Source organism: Coregonus lavaretus (assembly GCF_964263955.1).
Source record: "Coregonus lavaretus genome assembly, chromosome: 20".
NCBI classification, from domain to species: Eukaryota; Metazoa; Chordata; class Actinopteri; order Salmoniformes; family Salmonidae; genus Coregonus; species Coregonus lavaretus.
In genome coordinates, this window is record NC_140007.1 from 4,153,591 (window position 1) to 4,165,909 (window position 12,319).

Consider the following 12,319-nt stretch of genomic DNA (forward strand, 5'->3'; position numbering starts at 1 on the left):
ACCATGCTTCACCGTAGGGATGGTGCCAGGTTTCCTCCAGACGTGACGCTTGGTATTCAGGCCAAAGAGTTCAATCTTGGTTTCATCAGACCAGAGAACCTTGTTTCTCATGGTCTGAGAGTCCTTTAGGTGCCTTTTGGCAAACTCCCAAGTGGGCTGTCATGTACCTTTTACTGAGGAGTGGCTTCCGTCTGATGGAGGCCACTGTGTTCTTGGGGACCTTCAATGCTGCAGACATTTTTTGGTAACCTTCCCCAGATCTGTGCCTCGACACAATCCTGTCTCGGAGCTCTACGGACAATTCCTTCGACCTCATGGCTTGTTTTTTTCTCTGACTTGCGCTGTCAACTGTGGGACCTTATATAGACAGATGTGTGCCTTTCCAAATCATGTCCAATCAGTTGAATTTACCACAGGTGGACTCCAGTCAAGTTGAAGAAACATCTCAAGGATGATCAATGGAAACAGGATGCATCTGAGCTCAATTTCGAGTCTCATAGCAAAGAGCCTGAATACTTATGTAAATAAGGTATTTCTAAAAACCTGTTTCCGCTTTGTCATTATGGGGTATTGTGTGTAGATTGATGAGGATTTTTATTTTTTTAATCAATTTTTAGAATAAGGCTGTAACGTAACAAAATGTGGAAAAAGTCAAGGGGTCTGAATACTTTCGGAAGGCGCTGTGTGTGTATATACAGTACCAGTCAAAAATGTGGACACACCTACACATTCCAGGGTTTTTCATTATGTTTACTATTTTCTACATTGTAGAATAATAGTGAAGACATCAAAACTATGAAATAACACATATGGAATCATGTAGTAACCAAAACAGTGTTAAACAAATTAAAATATATTTTATCTTTGAGATTCTTCAAAGTAGCCACCCTTTGCCTTGATGACACCTTTGCTCTTGGCATTCTCTCAACCAGCTTCACCTGGAATGCTTTTCCAACAGTCTTGAAAGAGTTCCCACATATGCTGAGCACTTCTTGGCTGCTTTTCCTTTAATCTGCTGTCCAACTCATCCCAAACCATCTCAATTGGGTTGAGGTCAGTTGATTGTGGAGGCGAGGTCATCTGATGCAGCACTCCATCACTCTCCTTCTTGGTCAAATAGCACTTATAGAGCCTGGAGGTGTGTTGGGTCATTGTCCTGTTGAAAAACTAATGATAGTCCCACTAAGCGCAAACCAGATGGGATGGCGTATCGCTGCAGAATGCTGTGGTAGCCATGCTGGGTAAGTGTGCCTTGAATTCGAAATAAATCACAGACAGTGTCACCAGCAAAGCAACCCACACCATCACATCTCCTCCTCCATGCTTCACGGTGAGAACCACACATGCAGAGATCATCCATTCACATACTCTGCGTCTCACAAAGACACAGCGGTTGGAACCAGAAATCTAAAATTTGGACTCATCAGACCAAAGGACAGATTTCCACCGGTCTAATGTACATTGCTCGTGTTTCTTAGCCCAAGCAAGTCTCTTCTTCGTATTGTTGTCCTTTAGTGGTTTCTTTGCAGCAATTCGACCGTTAAGGCCTGATTCACGCAGTCTCCTCTGAACACTTGATGTTGAGATGTGTCTGTTACTTGAACTCTGTGAAGCATTTATTTGGGCTGCAATTTCTGAGGCTGGTAACTCTAATGAATGTATTCTCTGCAGCAGAGGTAACTCTGGGTCTTCCTTTCCTGTGGCGGTCCTCATGAGAGCCAGTTTCATCATAGTGCTCGCTGGTTTTTGCGACTGCACTTGAAGAAACTTTCAAAGTTGTTGAAATTGTCCAGATTGACTGACCTTCATGTCTTAAAGTAATGAAGGACTGTTGTTTCTCTTTGTTTATTTGAGCTGTTCTTGCCATAATATGGACTTGTTCTTTTACCAAATAGGGCTATCTTCTGTACACCACCCCTACCTTGTCACAACACAACTGATTGGCTTAAATGCATTAAGAAGGAAATAAATTCCACAAATTAACTTTTAACAAGGCACACCTGTTAATTGAAATGCATTCCAGGTGACTACCTCATGAAGCTGGTTGAGAGAATGCCAACAGTGTGCAAAGTTGTCATCAAGGCAAAGGGTGGCTACTTTGAAGAATCTCAAATATAAAATACATTTTGATTTGTTTAAAACTTTTTTGATCTCTTCACTATTATTCTACAATGTAGAAAATAGTAAAAAATAAAGAAAAACCCTGGAATGAGTGTCCAAACTTTTGACTGGTACTGTATACAGTTGAAGTCAGAAGTTTACATACACCTTAGCCAAATACATTTAAACTCAGTTTTTCACAATTCCTGACATTTAATACTAATAAAAATTCCCTGTCTTAGGTCAGTTAGGATCACCACTTTATTTTAAGAATGTGAAATGTCAGACAGAATAATAGTAGAGAGAAATTTTTTCTTTTATCACATTCCCAGTGGGTCTGAAGTTTACATACACTCAATTCGTATTTAGTAGCATTGCCTTTAAATTGTTTAACTTGGGTCAAACATTTTAGGTAGCCTTCCACAAGCTTCCCACAATAAGTTGGGGGAATTTTGGCCCATTCCTCCTGACAGAGCTGGTGTAATTGAGTCAGGTTTGTAGGCCTCCTTGCTCGCACACGCTTTTTCAGTTCTGCCCACACATTTTCTATAGGATTGATGTCAGGGCTTTGTGATGGCCACTCCAATACCTTGACTTTGTTGTCCTTAAGCCATTTTACCACAACTTTGGTAGTATGCTTGGGGTCATTGTCCATTTGGAAGACCCATTTGTGACCAAGCTTTAACTTCCTGACTGATGTCTTGAGATGTTGCTTCAATATATCCACATAATTTTCCTTCCTCATGATGCCATCTATTTTGTGAAGTGCACCTGCAAAGCACCCACACAGCATGATGCTGCCACCCCCCGTGCTTCACGGTTGGGATGGTATTCTTCGGCTTGCATGTGCCCCCTTTTTCCTGCAAACATAACGATGGTAATTATGGCCAAACAGTTCTATTTTGGTTTCATCAGACCAGAGGACATTTCTCCAAAAAGTACAATCTTTGTCCCCATGTGCAGTTGCAAACCGTAGTCTGGCTTTTTTATGGCGGTTTTGGAGCAGTGGCTTCTTCCTTGCTGAGCGGCCATTCAGGTTATGTCGATATAGGACTCGTTTTATTGTTGATATAGATACTTTTGTACCTGTTTCCTCCAGCATCTTCACAAGGTCCTTTGCTGTTGTTCTGGGATTGATTTGCACTTTTTGCACCAAAGTACAGATGAACGTGTTACCTTCAGGCATTTGGAAATTGCTCCCAAGGATGAACCAGACTTGTGGAGGTCTACAATTGTTTTTCTGAGGTCTTGGCTGATTTCTTTTGATTTTCCCATGATGTCAAGCAAAGAGGCACTGAGTTTGAAGGTAGGCCTTGAAATACATCCACAGGTACACCTCCAATTGACTCAAATTATGTCAATTAGCCTATCAGAAGCTTCTAAAGCCATGACATCATTTTCTGGAATTTTCCAAGCTGTTTAAAGGCACAGTCAACTTATTGTATGTAAACTTCTGACCCTCTGGAATTATGATACAGTTAATTATAAGTGAAATAATCTGTCTGTAAACAATCGTTGGAAAAATTACTTGTGTCATGCACAAAGTAGATGTCCTAACAGACCTGCCAAAACTATAGTTTGTTAACAAGAAATTTGTGGAGTGGTTGAAAAATGAGTTTTAATGACTCCAACCTTAGTGTATGTAAATTTCCGACTTTAACTGTATATACATACTTTCTCTCACCATTTACTATCTGCCTTCCTAGATGATGTGGAAAACACATATCCTGTTTGAGCCAACGTAGAACACAACAGCAACTACAAAAAATTGTTTTGCGAGTATAGCAATACACCATATTTTGGTTTAATTTGCACATGTAATAGCTAATTTATTTCAGCTACCCTATCCCTTTGTTTGTTTGCTTAAGAAATTGTTTTTTTTATTTTCTCAGTTAAAAAAACACGTTTGACAATGCACATTAAATTTAGATTTTCAGGACACACTTATTGAGAATCAATTTGTCGATATCTAAGGATCGACAAGGAGGCGTGTGTATCTTTGTGTTTGTTTCTGTATTTAGTGCACTTACTATCCCATGAAATAGGCTTTAATTAGGAGTGTTTTCGCCTGAGCTATTTAGTGGTCTGGACTGTGTGTGGTGACTTTTTTACCTGGGCAGTCCATAGGCTAAGGTGTCTTCCCTTTTTTCACAAAATTCTATTTTCCCGCTTTAATGTTTTATCTTACAAACATTCACAATTTCAACAGGTTTTAGATACTTTTTTGTTTCGAAAATTGACCATTATAGAGAGGATGCAAAACTTTTGGCCCCGTGTAGCTCAGTTGGTAGAGCATGGCGCTTGCAACGCCAGGGTTTTGGCTTCGAATCCCACGGGGGGCCAGTATGAAAAAAAATATATTATGCACTCACTAACTGTAAGTCGCTCTGGATAAGAGCGTCTGCTAAATGACTAAAATGTCAATGTAAAATTGGTTATGTTGAGGAGAATACTTAGTTTGGTTATGTTCTAAATGAGACAATGCTTTTCCTATGTTTAAGTTGGTCATATGTGAAGCTATATCCTAACTAGGGAGGCACCACACCCCTGAATCTGAACTGTTAACATAACATTTTTAAAAAAGTGTTGTATTACCTGTGCATTATTATCCCTCAACTAATTAATACACGTTGTGTTGACTAAGTTTATGACTGTTGCCATATATATTTAATACTGTACATGCAGGAAAGTTCATCATGTGAACTGATAGAATTTTTGGAGCTGATACAATCCATGTTAAGGTTCACATTTTATTATCATAAATAGCATGACATTAGATTTTGTTAATTTAATATTTGAAACACATGACATGACAGTGTGACTTTATATAAAGTGTAACAGTTTAATAACCTCATCCAGTAATACATGGCCCTGTTGAATATAACCATATATGAATGAATATGTTACGTCATGAGTTACAGCTCGACAGGACGCCGAGGCACTTAGGAACTACAAGTTCTTTTTGGGGGCTTGTGATCACAAAACTCTATTACGCAATTAGGCAATTCAACTACAAGACCCAGAATGCAACTGTTCAAGCAGCCATAAACAACTGATTGTCAAATACGGGAACAACAAATGTCTGCGGTGTGCAGAGAAGGAAGGGTCTCGAAGATGGAGTGCGGAGATAATTATTCGAAGCAGTCTAATTCTAACAGGTAAATTCACTTGGCCTGGGAACTGAATTTGGCGACAAGAAGTAAACTATACAAGCAGTTTTTGTATAGCCTACTGTTGTTTTTCTTGACAATCAGCATCTTTGGTGAATCTACGACCTGTCCTCAAGGAAGCGCGAGTGCAGTTAGTTCATGCATCGCTACGCTACTGTATCAGTTATGGAAGCCAGGACGTTTCAATGTAGCTAATGAATAGTCTGTCAATATAGATAATAAAGAAATCACTAGGTTATGCTAATGCTTTCTTTATAGGTCTTCTTGTCGTGCCCTAGTACATAATGGTGATGTTTGACAGCGGTCTGACCGTTATAACGCGTTAATAATTACCAAGCAAATAGCAAAGATGGTTTAGAAACCTAGTAAAACTTTATTTTAAGGGTCCATAATAAACCATTTATAAGGCATTTACAAACCGTTTGCTCACCATTTATTAATCATTACGCCCACATTTGTACATTTTAGTAAGCTAGTTAATCACACATATTTTGTTAATCATCCTGTGTTGTGTGCTTATTCTTTTACCAGGTACTGCAGGAATGTCTACCAATGGCGTGCCCATCTTTTTGTGAGACATTGCACTGGTGACTATTTATAAAGTATAAATAGCAATCACTTTATGTAGGGACTGCAAAATACTTTACTAATAATGAGTAAATGGTTCATTAATGTGGGAGCAATGATTGGTGAACACACAATTTATAAATGCCTTATAAATGGTTTATTAAGGACAGTGTTGGGGAAGCTACTATGAATATATAGTTTACCAAGCTACCAATTACTTCACACTAGAAGTTAAGCTACATTAAAGCTACCCTTAAAAATATATAGTTTACTTAACTAAAGTTACTTTGAAAAAGTATCATATGTAAATCTGAAATGTCATAGACCTCAAATTACAAGAACAGGTCACTGTAGTCAGATGTTAACAGAATGTGTAATTTATCCTATTAATCACAAAAACAATGTTTTAAGTGAGAATGAGGCAGGTCTGATGCCGAAAAAGAAAGGAAATGATTGCCTATTTCACCCATATTTTATTTTATTTTTGCAAAAAGAGTAGTGTGTAGTTCCAGTAGTTAAGCTATACCACTATATGGCAAAAAAAAAGTAATTAACTACTGAAAAAATTACCTTGATTTGAATTTAGTTAAACTACCACCAAGCTACTGCAAAATGTAGTTAAATTACTAGTTGGACTACATGTAGTATGGTGAAGGAAAGAATGAGACGTTTGATATTTTGTGGTCACTGCAACCAGAGACAACATAGCAGATTCTGAAGAGAATTCGATGTTTATTCCCACAGTTAGTGAAGAACTATTAACATCTTTAAATGAAGTCAATATTTCCACTCCAATATCTGCAGCAGCGATATGCTTATCTGTTACACAAATATCTTTAAGTCCAATATACAGTGGGGAGAACAAATATTTGATACACTGCCGATTTTGCAGGTTTTCCTACTTACAAAGGATGTAGAGGTCTGTAATTTTTATCATAGGTACACTTCAACTATCCAGAAAATCCAGAAAATCCAGAAAATCACATTGTATGATTTTTAAGTAATTCATTTGCATTTTATTGCATGACATAAGTATTTGATCACCTACCAACCAGTAAGAATTCCGGCTCTCACAGACCTGTTAGTTTTTCTTTAAGATGCCCTCCTGTTCTCCACTCATTACCTGTATTAACTGTACCTGTTTGAACTCGTTACCTTTATAAAAGACACCTGTCCACACACTCAGTCAAACAGACTCCAACCTCTCCACAATGGCCAAGACCAGAGAGCTGTGTAAGGACATCAGGGATACAATTGTAGACCTGCACAAGGCTGGGATGGGCTACAGGACAATAGGCAAGCAGCTTGGTGAGAAGGCAACAACTGTTGGCGCAATTATTAGAAAATTGAAGAACTTCAAGATGACGGTCAATCACCCTCGGTCTGGGGCTCCATGCAAGATCTCACCTCGTGGGGCATCAATGATCATGAGGAAGGTGAGGGATCAGCCCAGAACTACACGGCAGGACCTGGTCAATGACCTGAAGAGAGCTGGGACCACAGTCTCAAAGAAAACCATTAGTAACACACTACGCCGTCATGGATTAAAATCCTGCAGCGCACGCAAGGTCCCCATGCTCAAGCCAGCGCATGTCCAGGCCCGTCTGAAGTTTGCCAATGACCATCTGGATGATCCAGAGGAGGAATGGGAGAAGGTCATATGGTCTGATGAGACAAAAATAGAGCTTTTTGGTCTAAACTCCACTCGCCGTGTTTGGAGGAAGAAGAAGGATGAGTACAACCCCAAGAACACCATCCCAACCGTGAAGCATGGAGGTGGAAACATCATTCTTTGGGGATGCTTTTCTGCAAAGGGGACAGGACAACTGCACCGTATTGAGGGGAGGCTGGATGGGGCCATGTATCCCGAGATCTTGGCCAACAACCTCCTTCCCTCAGTAAGAGCATTGAAGATGGGTCGTGGCTGGGTCTTTCAGCATGACAACGACTCGAAACACACAGCCAGGGCAACTAAGGAGTGGCTCCGTAAGAAGCATCTCAAGGTCCTGGAGTGGCCTAGCCAGTCTCCAGACCTGAACCCAATAGAAAATCTTTGGAGGGAGCTGAAAGTCCGTATTGCCCAGCGACAGCCCCGAAACCTGAAGGATCTGGAGAAGGTCTGTATGGAGGAGTGGGCCAAAATCCCTGCTACAGTGTGTGCAAACCTGGTCAAGACCTACAGGAAACGTATGATCTCTGTAATTGCACACAAAGGTTTCTGTACCAAATATTAAGTTCTGCTTTTCTGATGTATCAAATACTTATGTCATGCAATAAAATGCAAATTAATTACTTAAAAATCATACAATGTGATTTTCTGGATTTTTGTTTTAGATTCCGTCTCTCACAGTTGAAGTGTACCTATGATAAAAATTACAGACCTCTACATGCTTTGTAAGTAGGAAAGCCTGCAAAATCGGCAGTGTATCAAATACTTGTTCTCCCCACTGTACTTCTAGACTGACAAAAATCACATTTGTGAAATGCTCAAAAGTAACTTGCTTCCTTGACAATAGTAAATGGCCTCTGAAAAACAGACTGGCAGAGAACCATAGAACAGGGGTTCTCAAAGTGGGGTCGGTCCGCGGAAGTACTGTAGGAGGTCCGCGGCCAGATCTCAAAATATGAAAATGTTATCATTTTTTAAATGAATATTACTAACAACAACAGATTAAATGCATTTTGGCCAAGGGATCTGTGGAATAAGTTTAGAGGATGTAATACAATACAATACAATGTAATATTATTAATCTACAATGTATGTTCTTAACCCTGGGCAACATGAGTCTGGGAGGCTCACAGAGATATTGGTATCCACAGTACTCCACCACTCAATACTTCTTGTATTCCCCCCAAAATATTTTTTAAAAACATGAATGCGCTCTAATTTAAGCTTTAAAACTGCTAAGTTTTCTCTCTGCCTCGTGGCAAAATGTGTAGAATTGCAAGAGATGGGCCTTTAAAATGTTCCTTCCCAGGGCCCGAGACTTGTTTAGTCCGGCCATGCACTGACAAATGGCATAGAAGACTTGGAGTATGATCTCCTTCTAAACCACAAGAGGGTGATCTTAGATTAGTTCATACCCTGTGCTGATAACTATAGTGTAATATCACATGTAATAAGTGAGCCAGCCAGGCTGATTTCCCAGTTATAATTTTATTGAGCACACATGGTTAAATAAAGGTAATCAATAAATGATTGGATGGTTATATGCTTTCTAAGAAATCAGACCTGACAATTTACTATAGTGTGTATCGTGTGTAGGCCTACAGTGTCTTCAGAAAGTATTCTCACCCCTTGACTTTTTCCACATTTTGCTGTGTTACAGCCTGAATTTAAAATAGATTCAATTGAGATGTTTTGTCACTGGCCTTTATTACAAATTAATTACAAATGGAAATCTTAAATGTCTTGAGTCAATAAGTATTCAACCCATTTGTTATGGCAAGCCTAAATAAGTTCATGAGTAAAAATGTTGCATGGACTCACTCTGTGTGCAATAATAGTGTTTAACTTTATTTTTGAATGACTACCTCATCTCTGTACCCCACACATATAATTATCTGTAAGGTCCCTCAGTCGACCAGTGAATTTCAAATACAGATTCAGCCACAAAGAGAAGGGAGGTTTCCAATGCCTCGCAAAGGGCACCTATTGGTAGATGGGTATAAACAAATAAAGTAGACATTAAGTATGGTGAAGTTATTAATGACACTTTGGATGGTGTATCAATACACCCAGTCACTACAAAGATACAGGCGTCCTTCCTAACTTGGTTGCCGGAGAGGAAGGAAACCGCTCAGGGATTTCACCATGAGGCCAATGGTGACTTTAAAACAGTTTAATGGCTGTGATAGGAGAAAACTGTGTATTGATCAACAACATTGTGTTTACTCCACAATACTAACCTAATTGACAGAGTGAAAAGAAGGAAGACTATACAGAATAAAATACTCCAAAACATTCATCTTGTTTGCAACAAGGCACTAAAGTAATACTGCTAAAAATGTGGAAAAGCAATAAATGTTTTGTTCTGAATACAAAGTGTTATGTTTGGTGCAAATACAACACATTCCAGAGTACCACTCTTCATAAATCAATATTATTTTCAAGCATAGTGATGGGTGCATCATGTTATGGGTATGCTTGTAATCGTTAAGGACTGGGAAGGTTTTCAGAATAAAAAATAAACGGAATGGAGCTAAGCACAGGCAAAATCCTACTGGAAAACCTGGTTCAAAATCCTAGAGGAAAACCTGGTTCAGTCTGCTTTCCACCAGACACTGGGAGATTAATTCACCTTTCAGCAGGACAATAACCTAAAACACAAGGCCAAATCTACACTGCAGTTTCTTAAAGAGAAGACAGTGAATGTTCCTGAGTGGCTGAGTTACAGTTTTGACTTAAATCTCAAATCAAATCAAATCAAATCACATTTTATTGGTCACATGCGCCGAATACAACAGGTGCAGACATTACAGTGAAATGCTTACTTACATCTTACTTAAATCTACTTGAAAATCTATGGCAAGACCTGAATATTGTTTGTATAGCAATGATCAACAACCAATTTGACAGAGCTTGAAGAATTTTGAAAAGAGTAATGGACAAATGTTGGACATTCCAGGTGTGAAAAGCTCTTAGAGACTTACCCAGAAAGACTCACAGCTGTAATCACTTCCAAAGGCGATTCTAACATGTATGGACTCAGGGGTTGTAGGGTGTGTAGATGGGTGCGGAAAAAATCGATTTAATCCATTTTGAATTCAACAAAATGTGGATAAGTGGAATAAGTATCAATACTTTCTGAAGGAACTGTATACCACACTTTTAGTTTAGTGAAAATATTCACATTAACTTCAAATATTTGCATTCAGCACAAACCATTTCTTTACGATTTTGACGTTTTATAATCACTAACTCGGGGAATGCAATGTAGGCCTACATAACTATTATTTTGCTGTGCTGGGAAACCTATCATTTGTTTTGAAGTAGTGGCCACAGGTGGTGTGAAGTCCTCAGTACGGCACAGGAATGTTTAGTAACTAACAGCAGGTCCACATTCCTCCAATAGGAAGGAGTACGGCTTTGACATTTGTGACCGACCGGCTCGATTCGAACTTATGTAGCAAAATTTGTAATTTTTTACATTGGATAAAAGTAGAGACCTCAGAGATATAAAATGGTATATCATACACTATAGTTGAGGAACAATGGGAAAGTAATTCTGCTTTGAAAGTTGATAAACTTGTAACCTCACTTTTCAATGTTTTGGTACACCTACTGGTAAGCTCTTCTTTGTCTACACCCATTCAGCATCGTTCACACCCTCTTAAGCCCCACCCAATACATTTAAGTAATTTAGCAGACACTCTTATCCAGAGCGACTTACAGTTAGTGAGTGCATACATTTTTCATACTGCCCCCCCGTGGGAATCGAACCCACAACCCTGGCGTTGCAAGCGCCATGCTCTACCAACTGAGCTACAGGAGGCCTACCCATCTCTTTAAGGGATGATCTGAGTGTTCTGTCCTAACAACAGCAGTCAAGCACCCAAGCTAACTGGCTAACGTTGGCTAGCTTGCTAGCTACTTCCAGACACAAATGAGAGAACAGCTCACTCTGACCATTTTACTCGCCCTAGCAGAGCTGGTGACTGCAACTATGCTGCTGGCAACAATTTAATTACTTTTTTTTGCCAATGTTTACTGACACTGGCCATATTCAACAGGTGTTGAGCGTTCCTAAATTCGTCAGTTATTCTGCGCTCTGGCACACTCAGACGTGAGTGCTCTGAAATCGGAGTAGATAGCCAGAGCAAATTGACCAGCTACGTTTATCAACAGCTGTTGTGTTGCAGTGACATCATGAACATTCTATTGAAATGGATACTTGCATAGTGGAGTCTTTTGTTAAGACATATAGCTTGCTAGCTAAAAAATTAACCATAATCCCAACTCATGATGTTACTACCCTGCATGAATCTGCAGGTAGCTAACCAACCAGGTTCAATGTTAGCTAGCTAACATTAGGCTATAACTAGCAAAGCAAATGGCTCTGAGATATGAATAATATTACTACACAGATCATACACATAACGTTAGCTAGCGAGCCAGACAGCTAACATTAGCTAGCTAGCTAACAGTACACTTTAACTTGAAATGAAAAGCTTTAAAGCTAATATCCTGCAATTCTACACATTTTGCCATGAGGCAGAGAGAAACTTTGCAGTTTTAAAGCTTAAATTACAGTGCATTTATGTTTAAAAAATATGTTTTTATGCGAATACAAGAAGTATTATGTTGAAAAATTGATGATTGGTTGAGTACTGTGGATACCAATATCCCTGTGATCCCATGTTGGCCAGGGTTAAGAAAAATTGTAGATTAATCATATTACTACATTGTATTATATTGTATAACACCCTCTAAACTTATTCCATGGACCCCTTGGCAAAAATGTGTTTAATCGGTTGTTGTT

General features: G+C 39.1%; 1 protein-coding gene across 4 annotated transcripts in view; it reads left to right on the forward strand.

Moving 5' to 3' along the window:
- Window positions 1–5,178: 5,178 nt before the first annotated feature.
- Window positions 5,179–12,319, forward strand: part of LOC311148077 (uridine-cytidine kinase-like 1) — a gene marked incomplete at its 5' end in the record, with an annotated part of 49,951 nt that continues 42,810 nt past the window's right edge. For 2 of the 4 annotated variants that reach the window (XM_084184975.1, XM_084184974.1), the window contains one exon: window positions 5,179–5,258. In XM_084184975.1, coding sequence (XP_084041101.1) covers window positions 5,179–5,258 — 80 coding nt within the window. Of the gene's footprint in view, window positions 5,259–5,801; window positions 5,858–12,319 lie in introns of all 4 variants that reach the window. The other 2 variants (XM_084184973.1, XM_084184978.1) reach the window with 2 other exon arrangements.